Source organism: Eretmochelys imbricata, chromosome 4, assembly GCF_965152235.1.
Source record: "Eretmochelys imbricata isolate rEreImb1 chromosome 4, rEreImb1.hap1, whole genome shotgun sequence".
In the NCBI taxonomy this organism is placed as follows: Eukaryota; Metazoa; Chordata; order Testudines; family Cheloniidae; genus Eretmochelys; species Eretmochelys imbricata.
The window spans coordinates 146,005,665-146,023,171 of record NC_135575.1 but is presented as its reverse complement, the minus strand read 5'-3'; the positions used below and the strand labels follow the sequence as shown (position 1 = coordinate 146,023,171).

The following is a 17,507-nucleotide window of genomic DNA, read 5'->3' as shown; positions in this document are numbered from 1 at the left end:
TTTAAAATTTAAGATTTTAATATTAAAATAAAATTTTTAGAAAAATATTTTTGGGATAGGGTGCCGGGGTGCACAGCCTGCTACCGCTGTGGGCCACAGAGACAGTCTGAAGGGAGCTGAGGAGCATTTCAGCAGCAAAAGGCCCCCGTGGAGACCCACATGCCCAGGAATCGCATGATCCCAGAGTCATCATGTCCAGATACCATGGTGATGGGTGCACTAGAGATAACAGCTCTGTCCTCCCCTGCCAAAATGTTACATGGTAAAGGAGCCAATCCCAGCACATAGGTACCAGTCAAATGTTTCTCCCCATCACTGACCATAGCGTCCTCCAGGGAAAGTCTCCTGGGAATCTCCCAACCTCCTGCTTGGCACAGAAGGATGAGCAGCCACCAGCTAGCTCACAAGGCAGAGGGTGACAGGCCCTGGGCCCATCCTGCAGAGACCCAGAGAAGACAGCACCCTGCACGACTCCTACCGGAGTCTGGGCCCCACGGCCCCTCAGAGGAAGGTGCACAGGAGGCTAGATCTCTCCCAGGTCTTCGTAGATGGGCATTAGAGCTTTCTCATCCACAGACAGTTCCTGCCCTGGCACCCGCAGGGGCTTCAGCACCTGGCTGTACAGCACCTCGTTGTTGTTGTTGTTGTTGTTCAAGCCAGATCTGACACCTGCTTTGTCGGGAGCCAGGTTCACGCGCCATTTGCTGGGCTCTGGGCTCCTCTCAGCGCCTTTGGGAATGAACACGGCTTGGGGCTTGGGGGCAGGGATGGGCTTGGGGCCCTTGGGCCCGGCTTTGTGCTGGAAGGCAGGTACTGAGTAGTCGTCAGTTCTGGGATTGTAGGGATACTCATACCCACCCTTGTCTTCGATGCCCTGCGTGCGCCAGGCCTCACCTGTGGGCCGCGCCTCATCATAGATGGAGGCGTTGGCAGGCACTGGGTGTGGGGCCCGCCCCTCAGGCTCATCATAGATGTGCTCCCTGCATCTCAGCAGCCTCTCAGCTTGGCTGTTCCCCGCTGGCTGCACCTGGTCATACAGGCCTGAGTACAGAGAGCCAGGTTTCCTGAGCTTTGCCTCCTCCTGGGCAGGGCCATGACCCATGGGCCCACCTCCAGGCTTGCTGTCGATGGGGTCTGAGTACAGCGGGTCCAGCCTGGCCCGGATGCCCTTCACTGCATCCATGGGCTCTGAATACAAGCTGGCTGGGTCCTCAGAAGGGGGCACAGCCCTGGGTACCTTGGGCAGTGGGGAGCGTGGGGGCGTGCTGGGGTGAGCAGGCTTGGGTGGCACCGGGGGCTCTGGGAGAGTGCGAGCCTTCAGCAGGGCTATGGTGTCCCTCTCCTCCGGAGCAGAACTGAGCTTCGCTGCCAGCCCAGCTTTGGGCACCATTGGGCCATCCCCCTCGGCAGGCAGCTCAAGGCACAGCGAGTCAGCCAGGGCATTGCGGATCAGCACCACACTGGGGCAGTCCAAATCCAGGGAGTCGCAGCTCTGCCTGTTCTCCTCTACCTGGGCTTTCTGCTCCCGAATGGAGGCCTCCACTAACCGGAAGATCTCGTTCCCCTGCTTGGTCTCAAATGTGAAGTTCCCAGGGCCAGACTCACAGCGCCTGCCAGCTTCGAAGGAGAACATCACCTGCCGAGGAGAGGTAGAGGGTCAGTGTCCCACCCAGCCCCCAAGAGCCTCCCAGCAGCCCTAAGCCCATGCATGCTGCAGGCACTTAGGCGAAGGGTCAGAGCAGGGCAGATCTCTGGCGTACACAAGAACAGCTCTGTCATCCTCCCCCTGGACTCACATCCTATTCCTGAACCTCAGCCGAGGCTCTAGAGGCAGGTGAACTAGCGTTTGCCCTTCCTGGGGCTCAGTCATCATTCAGAAGAGAGAGCAAGGCACCAGTTCTACTCTCCACCCCCAGCTGCCAAGCCACCCCCGCCTCAAACCCATCTGCCAACTCACCCCTTCCCTGCTGCCCCTAAGAGACACCACAGCATGCAGGCACCATCAATCAGGCCCTGTGTAAATCACTTTCTCTCTTCCCCCACCCCCTCTAAATTCATGGTAGCATCCCAGGGGTTTGAACTTCATGGGAGATGCATGGCCACCCACTGCCCCTAACTGCTGCAATTCTTCCAGCAACAAGGAGGCAGAAGCAGGTATCCCAGGTTCCATCTCCCTGCTGAGGCCATGGCTGCTTGTGGGGGGGTTAATGAGCTGGTCCCATCCCAGAAAGGGGTGAGATGGCAGTCTGGTCCTACCCTGCAAAGTCAGGGAGGGCAGAAGGGTGGGTGTGTGTCTGTCTGGAGCCAGCTGCCCAGCTCAGCCAGGGGCAGGGTCTGGCTGGCTCCACACTGAGCTTCAGCCCAGCCTGCTGCTACTTCCTGTCTGTCCAGCTGGCAGGACAAGAGAGCTGTGCTAACAACGTACAACAATTAGCCAGCTCAAACCACAGCAGCGCCCGGCACACCCAGGGGAGACACTGCAGTGCCAACTGATGAGGAGCTGAGACCAGAGAGTCCTGCCCCAGCAGGGGACTGGAGTGAGAATGGGATCTATGGCTCCCACCCCAATCCTCTCATGAGGGGGCCCTGCCCCAGTACCTGCTTGTACTCCAAGCAGCAGATCCACACTTCCCAGCCAGCACTGCAGTGTCTCCCCTGTGTCTGCCAGGGGGCTCTATGGGGCAGGGCAGGCCAGGGCTCGTAACTGCTATGCATTATCAGCCCTGTCCCTGTCTTATAACAGCCAGTGAGGAAGCGAACCCCCTGGGCAACCATATTAGCCCACTACCATAAACTTTCCAACAGTGCAGCAGCAGAAGTGGGGATCCCTGCTCCGTCTCCCTGCTGTTGGCAAAATTCCCGAACTGGCTAATCTCACAACTTTCCTGCAGTCTGTGAAATCGTGGTTCACACAGGGCCTTAGCCATGGGGTCTCCTGAGTGGACCCTGTGACACTGCACTCCATATTCTTCATAGTGATATTATGATATGATTATGGCATAATTCTGATGTATTTTATGCAAGATAGGTCATGTGAAATATTGAAAAGGTTATGATTTACTGAATATGATTATCCTATTTGTATGGATGTATCATTTTTGTATCTGAAGTTAGGAATATTGTCTATGTATCTATTACAAATGTGTTTACACATGGGGAACACCCACTAGGCAAGACTGTCAATCTAGATGGCTGGCTGGGAAGGGCCCATTCAAGTTAATGAACAATTTGGGAGAACAATAGGCCTTAGAAGGACTTTATTTCTGGAGGGGGGGTGGGCGGGTTGGGGGGGAGAGGTATCTTCCTGAGGCTGCTACAAATGGCCTCCGAGCAATGGCTCCTGCGGCACTCCAGAGACATGTAACCAGGTCACCTGGTGCTGGACTCCATCTTGGAATACCAGTGTTTTTCCACTGACCAGGTGTGTGAACCAAGCTTTGAGACAAAGGGTTCCCGCCATATGCAAAAGCTATTTAAGGCAGGGGAGTGACATCATCAGGGTTCTTCACTGACTCTCTGTCCAAAGAGACTCTTGGAAACACTGAGGAACAAAGACTTAACTGGGTGGAAGAAGTGCTGGACACAGGCTAAAGGAATTTTTAGCCTGTGAAAGGAACACTTGGAGTTTTTAATCTGTAAGCAAGTGCAACTGGCCCCTTAAGAATCTCTGTAGCCTGTCTGAATCATCACTTAGGGTCAGAATTTGTTACTCATATGCAATCTCTTTAGTATATTAAGTTAGTTTGTGTGTTTTGTTTGTTTGCTAGGTAATCTGCTTTGATTTGTTTGCTATCCCTTATAATCACTTAAAATCTATCTTTTGTAGTTGTTAAACTTATTTTTGCTTTGTCTTCTAAAACCAGTGTCAGAGTCATAACCTGGGGCAGAAGCCTGTTCCATATCCTTCTCCACACTGAGGAAGGGGGCGGATTTCATGAGCTTACGCTGAACAGATCTCTGTGCAGCGCAAGACGGTATAATTTTGGGTTTACACTCTAGAGGGGGGGGAGTGCACTTGAGCAGCTGGGCAGTTCCTTGACTGAAGCCTCCCCAGGCAGAGCTGATTACAGCATCTGTATGCACTGCAGCTGGGTGTACCCCTATCTGTATGTGTGCTGAAGCCTGGGAGAAGGCTTAGCAGGCTGATCACAGTGGTACAGTGTAAAGGGAGCCCAGGCTGGTGGGTCAGGGGGGCTCAGTGGTACCCCAGTTCCAGATGGCACCCCATAGGGAACCCAGCACAGACCCCCACCCCCTCTCTGCGGCACCACTACGGTCTGGGCCAGCTCGGTGCATCCCCTAGCAAGCCAGCATGCCATGGGAGTGGCACCATTTCAGTACCACACCGAGAGCTGATCCCCTGCAGGACGAGAGGCATCTGCTGAATGAGGTTTTGCAGCTTGGAATCAGCCCGTTTCCCCCTGAGCACACACATGTTATGCCGGTTCTGTCCCCCAGCCTTGCCCTCTGGCTCATGCCCAGTGTCTCCCAGGCCTGGAGGAGAAGCTGCTCAGATGCTTCCACACAGAGGCTCCACTCAGCAGAGACACAGTCTCCAGTTCGCTCTGGTTGTTCCAGTGGAAACAGCAGCAGCTCATATCAGCTACAGGCTGCAGCACAAGTTCTATCAGCAGCTTCTCTCAGGCAACCACTTCCTCCCCACCCCCGAGGACGCAGAGCCAGGAGCTGCGTGAAGTGTGGGGACAGCCGCACGATGGACCCAGACACACTACAGTCACCTGGGCCGGGGGGGGGGGGGGGGGGGGCAGTGACCGTCACAGCACGGGCCCCAGGAGGCAGGAACACCCCCAGCGCAGCCAACCCTCAGCAAATGTTAACCAGGTCCCTTGGCCACTGCTGGCCCCTGCGCCTTCCTGCCAGGCTGCACATAGGGAGCTGCACCAGGTCAGGCCTTGGCACTGCAGCACGCCAGCCCTTTAGTGCCAGACGGCTTGTGGGCTGGGGAGCAGAACACCCTTTCGCTAAGGGAATGGTATTAAGCCAGACAGAGCCCAGGCACTCACCCCGGGTCCTGCCCCACCCACCTTGTCTCGGCCATATCTCCTGAGCAGCCTGTAAGGCCAGGTGTAGAGAGTTTCTTGTGTCCGGGGCTCCTTGAGGATCAAGCTGTCCTGCTCAGCTTTGAGCAGATAGGCCCCTTGCAGTGCACACCTTTCCGCCGCCTCCGTCCTCTGCACCGTCACCCAGAAATCGTTCACTGCAGAGAAAGCCAGTCACTCACAGGGACAGGGCAGGAGAGCCAGCACTCCTGACTCCCAAGGACAGGTCAGGGAAATCAGGGACACTCCCAGGACCACAGACAGCACGGGGTGAAGACAGGAAATCCAAGGCCGGCCCCACTTTCTCCTGCACCAAGGGGAGAGTGGGAAAACTAAAATATGCACCGCCCCCAAGAGAGGAGGCCGGCGACACCTGGCCCCTGGGACGAGGGCAGGGAGAGGCCAGCTAGGACAGAGTGGGGGGGAGGGGGCAGCGACACCCAGCCCCCGGGACAGAGATGGGAGCAGGCCAGCAACACACACGGGTCCCCCTATGAGGAGTGCAGCTCAGGGTGAAGCACTGCGGGGAGGAGGGAGGCATCCCAGCTCCAGACGCAGCCCAGTGGGACAGGTCCCGACACCTGCCTGAAGGATGAGACTATCCCAGAGGCCAGGGCAGCTTCATGCCAGGCAGGGAGGGCTGCAACCTCCCCCAGCAGGACCATGCTGGAAACAAACCCAGGATGAATGACCCGGGAGGCAGCCAGCGCCACCAGAGAGGAGCCAAGTGCAGGGCAGACCCTACCGTCCTCCCGTGAGTAGTAAATCGAGTTCACCGCCATCTCCAGGGCTGGCGCCCCCCCATCACACTCCTTGCTGCTCCCAGCCCGGGCTCCATTTGTAGAGTTCCCCTGCAACGCAAAAGAGGCATCAGCACCCAGAACCATACTCCCAGCCGGCCCCCCTGCCCCCTACGGGCCGCCTCGCGGCCGGCCCCCTTACAGGCCACCTTGCAGCCACCTCACCCCTGCTTCCCCCAAGAGCCACCGTCCGGCCTCCCCACAGTCCGCCTCACAGCCAGCCCCTCCCCACCCCACGTCACAGCCAGCCCCACTCCCTACCCCACAGCCAGCTTCACCAGCCCTCCCTCCCCCACAAAGGGCTGCCTCGCAGCCAGCCCCCCATCCCTACCCCATACAGGCCACCTAGCAGCCATCATCCCTCTGCCCCCATGGGCCGCCTCACAGCCAGCCCGCATCCGTACCTCACAGGCCGCCTTGCAGCCACTTCCTCCCCACGGGCCGCCTCACAGCCGGTCCCCCCTCATGGGCTGCCTCACTGCCAGCTTCTGCTCCCCACGGGTCGCCTCACAACCAGTCCCTCCTCCCCACCCCACGGATCACCTCACAGACCCCCACCTTCGCCCACATGGGCCACCGCACAGCCGGCACCCCTGCCCCACATGGGCTGCCTCACAGCCAGCCCCCAACCCCCCCAGACTGCCTCACAGCCAGCCCACTCTGCCCCCCATCAGCTGCCTCACAGCCAGCCCCCCTCCCACCCATGGTTCACCTCACAGCCAGCCTCACTACTCCAGTCCCACCACATACTCAGCACCCCTGGTTCACCTCAAAGCTCCCCAGGCCGGCCCTGAGGAGGGGGTCAGGTCCCAACCCCAGCACAGGGGCTAGAGCTTTTCCATACACCCAGCCTCCCATCCCACGCAAGTCAGCAGCAAAGAGGAGGAATCTGGGCCAAGGCTAATTGGAAGCAGAGTGGGATGGAAGAGGCTGCTCCCTGCAGGGCTCTCGCAGAGACCCAGCCATGCAGCAGGACGTGGGGGAGGTTTGGGTATCATGTGTCACCCAGATCATGAGCCGAACATTAACAAAGACTTTTCCCCCGGCCACGTCCCAGCGCATCCCACAGCGCTGACAGCACCGACCGGGCCTCCATCGGGCTCAGGGGAGGGCACAGCAGCAACACTGCCCTGGTGGCACTAAAATGTGACCTCCGGCTTTGGATGCAGTCATGTTGGATCTTGCCTGTACCTCTCTTCGGCTTCTGACACAGCCGCCCCGAGGGGCTTCCGAGCAGCCTGAGTGAACCGGCTGGTGGAGATGTTGTCCACTGTACTCGTGCCTGTCACCACTCTCCAGCAGAGCTCAGCACAACCATAGGCAACGGCTTCTCCTCCCCAAGGCCAAATGCAAGTGCAGGCTCCGGAGCAACGTGTTCAGGTGGTTTCCTGAGGGACTATATTCAGGGCAAGCTGAGCTCGCTCCCCGTGGCTCAGCACGAGGGACCCCATCACAAGTGTGAAATGGAAACTCCAAGCGGGCTCACAAACCACCCTGACGTTGTCCGGTTCCTGCCCACGCAGAGAGACATTCCCAGCACCACTGCAAACAGTCCCTGCCACTCACAGAGGGGAAGCAAGCATTTCTAGATTTAACAGATGGAGAACTGAAAGTGCAGGTCACATGCTACTGGCAGTGGCAGAGCCCCACTTTGCAGGAGGGGCTCTTGTCAGGGGTTTGCACAGGGGCACGGCTGTGGGTGTCATCACACAAGCACCGAGAAGCCCTGCGCACCATGGTGACAGGCACAGGGACTGCACTAAGGGGGATGGTTCGTTGCAGCGTTAACACTAGCACACGGTGACCAACCGTACAAGCCAGGCTTCGGACTGTGCTGAACACTACTGCTCCAGCTGTGGCACACGGGATTAGACCGCCGAGCGTACGATATTCCGGGGGGCCGGGCTGCTGCAGTGTCTGCGGATCAATATCACTCCTAGGGCTTGACTCACAGGGATAAAGGCTAGACGGGTCCATTAGATCATCTCATCTGACCTCCTGTGTATCACTGGCCATTACATGTCACCCAGTTACCCAGCCTTCTGCTGAGCCCAGTCACCTGCGCTTGGCTAATTCATCTTCCAGAAAGGCCTCCAGTCTGGATTTCAAAACATGCCTTGCAGACTTAAGGAGCTCAACCTGTTTAGCTTAAATCTCTCATGGTGAGGCATTTTCTCGAGCTCTCAAATACTTTTTGTGGCTTTTCTCTGTAACCTCTCCAATTTTTCAACCTTCTTTTTAATACTGGTTTCAGAGTAGCAGCCGTGTTAGTCCGTATTCGCAAAAAGAAAAGGAGTACGAAAGCTTATGCTCAAATAAATTGGTTAGTCTCTAAGGTGCCACAAGTCCTCCTTTCCTGTTTCTTATTTTTGTTTTTTAATACTGGATGCTGTGTTCCCACACTGGCCTCTCCAGTGCTGTCTCCCTGCTCCCCTCCTTCACACACACAGATCCCATCAGCCGGTTGGCCACAGCAGTGCACTGGGAACTCATGTTCTGTGCTTGTTCACGCTGACCCCTAAACCCTTTTCAGAGAGGCTGCTTCCCAGGATGCAGTCCCCCAACCCAGAAGTGACTGTAAATCCCTGTGTGAGCAGAGTAAGGAGGTGAAGTAGCACTGCTCTGTGATAATAAACACACACAATGTGATAAGCAGGCTACTGGAAGAGGACTGTGTTTAGTTACATGGGGCACTGTAAGCACAACTGGCAGTGAGGAAGAAGAATGGCGGCTCAGGATAACAGACCTCACGTGAGAGAGAGTTCAAGGTACAATACCCGACCCATTAACTTCTAAGGTTTTTCCTCCGCCCTGCCCAACCTCAAAGCTGGTTTTGTCCACAAGGGCCTAAGCTGGGAACCCAGACAAACACAAAAGGGCTGCAGCAGGGTTTAAAAAGGGCGTCTCCCTCTCTGGGGGGCAAGGAGAGAAGGATGCTGGGGGGAACGAGAGGGAGATGGGGACGCCATGGGCTGTCTGGAGATCATAGGCCTGTCTAGCTCACCATTGCAAGATGGCCAGGATTTAGATAAGATACACACATGCAGATTGTTGTTTTAAAACCCCCTTTTTCTCTAATGTTCTGTTCCTAAGCAGGCTATCTGGTCTCGGTATTCACCACTGGTCACAGATCCCCGAAGGGAGAGCCGCAGGTGCTGCACCCAGCCAGACCTACTGAGTAAGCAGAATTAATAGACCAGGCCTTGGGCTGCAGTAGCATGCGTAGGAGTGGGAGACCTGCTGAATTTCACTCCAGGAGCAGTGACGGCACAAGGCCTGACATCTGAGGGCACGCCCTGAGAGACCACCCAGGGGTCAGAGGAGCAGCTGCCAGCGTTCAGGGCACAGTTATGGCTGTCCAGGCAGTAGTGGAGAGGTTTGTTTTGCTGGCCTACAGGGAGGGGTCAGGACTACAGGAGTCACTTCAGCCTGGGGCCTTGGCTTCCATTTTTTCCAAGGGCAAGGCAGGGTGCCGTGGGGAGGCTGCTGTAAATGCCACACTGCAGCCTTAGCTTGGCACTAGAGACTATTTCTGGCTGCACCTTTGGGTTGCGAAGAGATTGAAGGGGGAGCAGAAAATGGAGCCTGCGGGAGCTCCAGGCACTGGGGGGCTGCACGGCAGAGCGTACAGAGGGGCATCCAGGTGGGCAGCTTGGCCCAAACCTCCATGGAACGGGCACCTCGCTAGCACTTCCCCACCATGCAGGCAGGATAGTCTATCCCAGCATGATGTTCCCTGGGACGTGGGGCTCCCCAATGACCCACATCCCAAAACACTGCTGGCTCCCTCCCCAGCACAGCAAGGTCTCTGCCACTACCAGCCACTGAGGGTGGGGAGATCAGAGAGGAAACCCCCAGAGGTGCCTGAGTCTCCCCCAGCAGGCGCTCGCTGGACACCACCCACAACAGGATGCCATCCAGCACCCGTGCCACCAGGCTCACATGGCTGTGGCCGGAGGCAGCACAGGCCTGGTCCCCATGGACGTGGGGCAGAACACGTTGAGGGTCCCCTCTCCATGGGTTGGGGGTGTTCCCATCATGGCATACAGTCCTGATGGGTGGACAATGGGTGTGCTCCCAGAAAAGAGAGGTCTGAGCGGCAGACCCCCCAAACACACAGATGGGAGCAGAGGGGAACAGGCCAGCCCCCCTCATCTGGCGGCACTCACCGAAAAGGCGATCTCACACAGCTTCTCCACCCACTCAGCGCTCTGCTCCTTCTCCGCAGCGAACAGGTAGCTTCTGTCGCTGGTCTCCAAGCGGAAAACAGCCGTGCTGTCCTTGGGGCCGCTCTCTGGTACGGGTGCCACGCTAACACAGTCTGCCAGGCGGATGATCTTCTTGTCCAGCCGCTTGGTGCTGAGTTTCTCGGCTGGAGCTCCTGGGTCCTTGCAGTCAAAAAATTCCAGGCGGGCGACCCCGTGTTGGCTGGCTGGGTACAGCACAAACCAGTTCTTCTTCCATCTCTGCAAAGGCAGCACAGCAGGGTCAGTACAATGGCCTCTGCCCCCCACACCCAGCCCCAAAAGTCTGTGACCTGCCTGTACGGGGTAAGGACTCCCCCACTCTTGGTGTAGCTCTGACTGGGAGAGCAGCTCGCACTCAAGCCATGGGGAGATTCCAGCCTGACGCAGAACCTGAGGTCTGCGTGGAGCACAGCAGGCTTCCGATCCCAAGACCCTCTGGGCTGCCAGGGACAGGGAGCCAGGGGCTGACCCACACTCCTCCCGGCTGCCAGGAGCTGCAGGCATCAGCATTTCCCCAGTTCCACCGTCCCCAAAGTGACCAGCCACAGACCTGCATGGGGCGGGTGCCGGAGGCCTCAACTCTGTGGTGGCTTCTTCAGAGAGACCAGATAAAGGCCCAAGAGCCGGACTGGGGCAGTGGGGGAAGGGCAGGCGGGGCGCGGGACTGGGGCAGTGGGGGAGGAGCAGGCGGGGCACTGAACTGGGGAGACTTGGGGGGGACTGTCCGAGCAGAGTTGAGCGAAGGGGGAATCTCTCTCCGCACATGGCAAGTGGCAGTGCTGAGGCCCGGGCCTGGACTGCGTGCGCTGGGTCAGCCAGGTCCAAGCCACAGGAACTATGGTTGGCACACGCAGCAGCTGAGGGCGGCCTGCGGAGGCTCAGCAGGAACTTGGCCTGCTGGATCCAGCTTCCCCCTCGCAGACCTGCCCACCCCACACACGCAGCCTGCTCAGCGACAAGGGCTATGCGTGCGGCCTGCAGCGGGGCTCCAATTCCAGCAGTGCCAGGTGTGCCCGGCCCGGAGAGCTCACCCCGTGGTGACACGCTCCCTGCCCGGTCCAGGCCCTCTGGGCACAGCAGCCTCCAGGAGGTTGGCAGAGCGGCACCAGCTGCACCGGCGCCAGGGTCTGGACCTTTGGGGATGGTCAGCATTTCCCCTCTCTCCAGAGGGCCACCCTGATCCAGACCCTTTCTAGCCTCTAACTGACCCACAGAGAAGGAGCTCCAGCTCCCCAACCAACCCCAAGCTGGGGCAGGGAGGAATACACCCCAGGCAACCACTGCCCTCAGCCCTCCCTGCACAGGAGCCCCCAGTCATGCCCCCATCCCCAGCCTGCAGATGGGGCAGGATCTCAGGGCTTCTTCGGCTCATTGTGTCACTGTACCCTGCCCCACAGCCCACGCTCCCTGCCCTCCTCCCTGCACTCCCAGCCCCCTCCTATCCCTGCTGCTGACTCTCAGGAAAGGAAGAGGAAGTATCTGTGTCCTCACTTGCTTCCTGCCAAACTTCCCCAAATCATCAGGCACCCAGCATGAGAACTGGGGGAGGGGCAGGGGAGAATGAAACCCACACAAGCCGCCAGAGTCCCCCATCGGCACCATGAACGCATAGTCACAGCTTCAGACACCTAGCCTGGGGAGGGACAAGGGGTCACCTATCCCTCGGGGGCTGGGGCAGGTGCTGCATGGTCTTAGCACAGAGAGGTGTCCTGGACCAGGAAGCCAGTTATACCACAGGCTGCTGTCTCCTGTTGCCCCTCAGGCCCCATATTTCTGCATCCAGGGGCTGGCTTCTGCTGCCTCCAACAGACCCTCCCCCACATAGGCTCTGCTCCAGCAAGTTGAGCCAACAGCCCCTACCACGGCCTCTGCAACAGATGGGGCGTCAGAAAGGCAGAACATTCTTGGGAGGGGTCCCCCATTGGTACAACCTGCACCCCTTTGCTCCTATGGGGCCAGAGTTTATTGCCCTTCAAGAACAGGGCACAAAACCAACAGGATCTACTGACCCTTGCTCCTACACAGCCCACGGCTGATGATTTTAGAGACCTCTCTCATCTCCCCCCTTCGTCGCCTCTTTTCCAAGCTGAACAGTCCCAGGCTTCTTCATCTCTCCTCTTACGGAAGCTGCTCCATCCCCCTCATTATTTTTGTTGCCCTTCTCTCTACTTCTTCCAGTTCCAATATACCTTTTTTGAGATGGGGTGACCAGAACTAAATGCAATATTCAAGGTGTGGGCGTACCATGGCTTTATATAGTGCCATTATGATATTTTCTGTCTTATTAATTATCCTTTTCCTAATGTTCCTAACATTGTTAGCTTTTTTGACTGCCGCGGCACATTGAGAGGATGTTTTCAGAGAACTATCCACAACGACTCCAAGATCTCTTTCTTAAGTAATAATAGCTAATTTTGATCCCCCCCCAAACTTGTTATGTATCATTGAAATGTTTTCCAAGGTGCATTACTTTGCATTTATCAACATTGAATTTCATCTGCCATTGTGTTGCCCAGTCACCCAGTTTTGTGAGATCCCTTTGTAGCTCTTCCCAGTCAGCTTTGGACTTAACTATTTTGAGTAGTTTTGCCACCTCGCTATATACCCCTTTTTCCAGATCATTGATGAATATGTTGACTAGGACTGGTCCCAGTACAGACCCTGAGGGACACCACTATCTACCTCTCTCCATTCTGAAAACTGACCATTTATTCCTACCCTTTGTTTCCTATCTTTTAACGAGTTACTGATCCATAAGAGGACCATCCTTCTTATCCCAGGACTCTTTACTTTGGTTAAGAACCTTTGGTGAAGGACCTTGTCAGAGGCTTTCTGAGAGTCCAAGAACACCATATACACTCTAAGGTGCCACAAGTACTCCTGTTCTTTTTGCGGATACAGATTAACACGTCTGCTACTCTGAAAACTATATCCACTGGATCATGCTCATCAACGTCCTTGTTGACTCCCTTAAGGAATTCTAATAGATTGGTGAGACTTGATTTCCCTTTACAAAAGCCATGTTGAATCTTCCCCAACATAATGTCATTATCTATGTGTCCCATAATTCTGTTCTTCACTATAGTTTCAACCAATTTGCCTGATACTGAACCTTACAGGCCTGTAATTGCCGGGATCATATCTGGATCCTTTTTTAAAAATTGGTATTTCATTAGCTGTCTTCCAAAAGCTGATTTAATCAATAAGTTACACACCACAGTTAGTAGTTCTGCAATTTCACATTTGAGGTCTTGGGTGATAACATCTGGTCCTGGTGACTTATTAGTAATTCATCAATTTGTTCTAAAACCTTCTCTAATGACACCTCAGTCTTGGACAGTTCCTCAGATTTGTCATCAAACAAGAATGGCTCAGGTGTGAAGATCTCCCCCATATCCTCTGCAGCAAAGACCAAAGCAAAGAATTCATTTAGCTTCTCCACAATGGCCTTGTCTCCGTTGTGTGCTCCCAACTTGGTGATCACTTTAGATAAGCTATTACCAGCAGGACAGTGGGGTGGGAGGAGGTATTGTTTCATGGTCTCTGAGTATATAATGTCTTCTGCAGTTTCCACGGTATGCATCCGATGAAGTGAACTGTAGCTCACGAAAGCTCATGCTCAAATAAATTGGTTAGTCGCTAAGGTGCCACAAGTACTCCTTCTCTTTTTGCGAATACAGACTAACACGGCTGTTACTTTGAAACTTGATCATTCAGTGGCCCCAGTGACTGGATAGGCTTCCTGCTTCTGGTGTACTTAAAAACAAAACTTTTTTTTTTAAATGTTAAGTCCACCACTAATTGCTGAGTGGTGCATAGGACAGGGGAAGGGCTTTCTTTATTCCTGACAACCCACAATCCCAGGAGCAATATAGAGAGGACGCGGCAAACCAGCCACTCCAAGATCCCAGTGAGGGAATACCACTGCCATGAGTAGAGAGATGGGACAGGGACAGACATCACAGAGCGATCGCAGGACACTCAGCACCCTGGATAGATGGTCCAGCTGGGGCCTGCAGGCTAAGCTATGTAACTGGGTGATGGTCACTGACAACATAAGAACGGTCCTACTGCAGGGGTTGCCAAGCTGGGGCTCCGGAGCCACATGGACTCTTCAGAAGTTAAAATGCGGCTCCTTGTCCAGGCTCCGACAACGGGGCTGGAGCTACAGGCAGCAGCTTTCCAGTGTGCCGGGGGGTGCTACTGCTCAGCCCCTGGCTCTGCCACAGGCCCTGCCCCCACTCCACCCCTTCCCGCCCCCTCCCCTGAGCCTGCCGTGCCCTCGCTCCTCCCCCTACCCCCCCAGAGACTCCTGCATGCCATGAAACAGCTGATCAGGAGGTGAGGGAAGGGAAGGATGGGGCAGGGCTGCCAGTGGGCAGGAGGGGCTGGCAGCGAGGGAGCTGATGGGGGGCTGCTGATGTATTACTGTGGCTCTTTGGCAACGTACATTGGTAAATTCTGGCTCCTTCACAGGCTCAAGTTGGCCACCCCTGCCCTACTGGGTCAGAGCAAAGGTCCATCTAGCCCAGTAACTTGTCTTCCGACAGTGGACAGTGCCAGGTGCCCCAGAGGGAATGAACAGAACAGGTCATCATCAAGTGATCCATCCCCTGTCGCCCATTCCCAGCTTCTGGCAAACAGAGGCTAGGGACACCATTCCTGCCCATCCTGGCTAATAGCCATTGATGGACCTATCCTCTGAGTTTATCTAGTTCTTTTTTTAACCCTGTTATAGTCTTGGCCTTCACAACATCCTCTGGCAAGGAGTTCCACAGGGTGACTGTGAGTTGTGTGAAGAAATACTTCCTTTTATTTGTTTTAAACCTGCTGCCTATTAATTTCATTTGATGACCCCTAGTTCTTGTGTTATGAGAAGTAGTAAACAACACTTCCTTATGTACCTTCTCTACACCAGTCATGATTTTATAGACCTCAATCATATCTCCCCTTAGCTGTCTCTTTTCCAAGCTGAGAAATCCCAGTCTTATTAATCTCTCCTCATACAGAAGCTGTTCCATACCCCTAATCATTTTTGTTTCCCTTTTCTGAACCTTTTCCAGTTCCAATATATCTTTTTTGAAATGCGGCGACCACATCCACACACAGTATTCAAGATATGGGCATATCATGTTGCCTCTATATAAATCCATGGTATTTTCTCTCCTATTATCTCTCCCTTTCTTAATGATTCCCAACATTCTGTTCACTTTTTTGACCGCCGCTGCACATTGAGTGGATGATTTCAGAGAACTATCCACAGTGACTTCAAGATCTCTTTCTTGAGTGGTAACAGCTAATTTAGACCCCATCATTGTATATGTATAGTTGGGATTATGTTTTCCAATGTGCATTACTTTGCATTTATCAACGTTAAATTTCATCTGCCATTTTGTTGCCCAGTCGCCCAGTTTTGAGAGCTCCTTTTGTAGCTCTTCGCAGTCTGCCTGGGTCTTAACTATCTTTAGTAATTTGGTATCATCTGCAAATTTTGCCACCTCGCTATTACCCCCTTTTCCAGATCATTTATGAATATGTTGAATAGGACTAGTCCCAGAACAGACCCTTCGGAGACACAGCTATTTACCTCTCTCCAGTCTGAAAACTGACCATTTATACCTACCCTTTGTTTCCTATCTTTTAATCAGTTACCAATCCATAAGAGCACCTTCCCTCTTATCCCATAGCAGCTTTCTTTGCTTAAGAGCCTTTGGTGAGGAACCTTGTCAAAGGCTTTCTGAAAATCTAAATACACTATGTCCACTGGACCCCCTTGGTCCACATGCTTGTTATACGAAGGGTTGTTATACTTTCTCTGCACCAGAGGGGAATGCTCTGGCGTGGCTGGGAAGTAGGAGGGCCAGCAGCCCCAGGAAGGGTGTGGGGCTGGAGTCACATGGGGGTGCTGAGGCAGGTGTCTGACCCCAGGGTGAGAGTGGGGGACACAGAGGCATGTGTCTGGGGCCCAGCAGGTACCAAGGGTCCCCTGTCTCAGTGAGCTGAGACAGCACCAGAGCCATGGCCACCCCGCAGTGACCCGGGGGAAGGGGGAGTAACATCCTTTTCCCTCCTCTCTGGGGCAGCCCTCAAACTCCATCCCCAGGTCCCCCTACAGACACCCTAGCACCAGCAGGCCCTGCCCCTCCACAGGGGCCTGGCTGGGACAGGGCAGGGCTAGATCCCCGCACAGCCCAGCCCCACAGAGGAACTGGAGCCCAGGGAGGCTGCTCCTGTGGGAGAGCCCCTCCGCCCCCCACCACTTCACCCCACAGAGGGGCAGCACCGCACACGGTCCAGGGGTGAGAGCCGCAGGAGGCCCCTGAGCCCCTGGCCTCCGCTCCCAGCTCTGGAGGTAGCAGTTGAAGACACGGGGGAGGGCTGCCAGGCGGGGTACCCTAAGGCTTAGAGCCCGGGCTCCTGGGTTCTATTCCCGGGGGGGCACCCCAAACTTCCGGGCTCCACAGCCAGCTGCGGATGGGCGCCCGGGCCCCCCCCGCGGGCGGAGGGTCGGACCCGCCCAGCCCGGCAGGGGCGAACCCCCCGCGGCGCCCTCGGATCCCCGCCCTGGGCCCCGGATCCCCGCCGGGGGAGGATCGGACCCGCCCAGCCCGGCTGGAGCGACTCCCCCCGCGGCGCCCCAGGCTCTGCCCCGAGCCCCGGATCCCAGCTCCCCGCCCAGCCCGGGCTGCCGACCTTAGCCCCGAACTTGTGGCCCTGCTGCACGTAGAGCCGCCCCTCCTTGGCCGCGGGGTCCATCGGGCGGCCCGGGCCCGGCACGCTCCGGCCGCGGCTTCCTGCTGCACTGCGCGGCCTGGGGCGGGGCCGCGGGGTCTGCGCCCGACGGGGCGGGGCCTGCCTCGGGGCGGGGCGGCGCCAGCCGGCGGGGCGGGGCCGGGCGGGACCCCCAGCCGGGGGTGCTGCGACGGGCGGACCCTACAGCCAAGGCCGAGACAGCCCGGGGGCGCTGTGCGCGCTGTCCCGGGGAGCCCGCTGCCCATCCCCCTGGTATCTGAGCGCCTGCCGCATCCACAGCAAAGCCCCCAGCGGCCTGCGGGGGTCCCGCGCCGCTCCCGTTCCGGGCTCAGAGCTCGGCTGCGGGAAGGGGGTGATCGGTCGATGTTATTAAACTCACTTTTTAAAAAGTTGATTTTCCCCGGGAAGCAGCTGCAGACACGTGTACGGGGCGGGGGCCTTTGGGGATGTTCATGCTCCGAGTGCCCTTGCTACTGTGCTGGGGCCTTTTCAAAAAGAAACTACAGGCCAGTCCGCTCGCCTGCACCTCTGGGCACAGTCATGGAAAAGCCGCTGGGACCGTGCGTCCAGATTTGGCCGGGACTCTCCCTTCCTTCAGCCCTGTCCTGCCTGTCCCGACTTTTTTCGCAAAAATGGGCATTTGAGCA

General features: G+C 56.3%; 1 protein-coding gene across 1 annotated transcript; it reads right to left on the bottom strand.

Annotated features, from left to right (window-relative positions):
• Positions 1–29: 29 nt before the first annotated feature.
• Positions 30–16,899, bottom strand: DOK1 (docking protein 1). Its single transcript, XM_077816147.1, has 5 exons — positions 16,801–16,899; positions 10,030–10,326; positions 5,806–5,911; positions 5,046–5,218; positions 30–1,636 (listed from the first exon to the last, which is right to left on the bottom strand). Exons 1-5 carry the CDS (start codon positions 16,861–16,863, stop codon positions 524–526), a joined length of 1,752 nt encoding a protein of 583 aa, XP_077672273.1. The 5' UTR covers positions 16,864–16,899; the 3' UTR covers positions 30–523.
• Positions 16,900–17,507: the final 608 nt, after the last annotated feature.

Excerpts from the sequence above, each read along its gene's own strand:
- DOK1 (XM_077816147.1), bottom strand. The coding sequence starts at position 16,863 with ATGGACCCCGCGGCCAAGGAGGGGCGGCTCTACGTGCAGCAGGGCCAC. Across the intron at positions 5,219-5,805 it reads TTACTACTCACGGGAGGACG|TGAACGATTTCTGGGTGACG; the intron begins GTAGGGTCTGCC and ends CTTTCTCTGCAG. Across the intron at positions 1,637-5,045 it reads GGAGATATGGCCGAGACAAG|GTGATGTTCTCCTTCGAAGC; the intron begins GTGGGTGGGGCA and ends TCTCCTCGGCAG.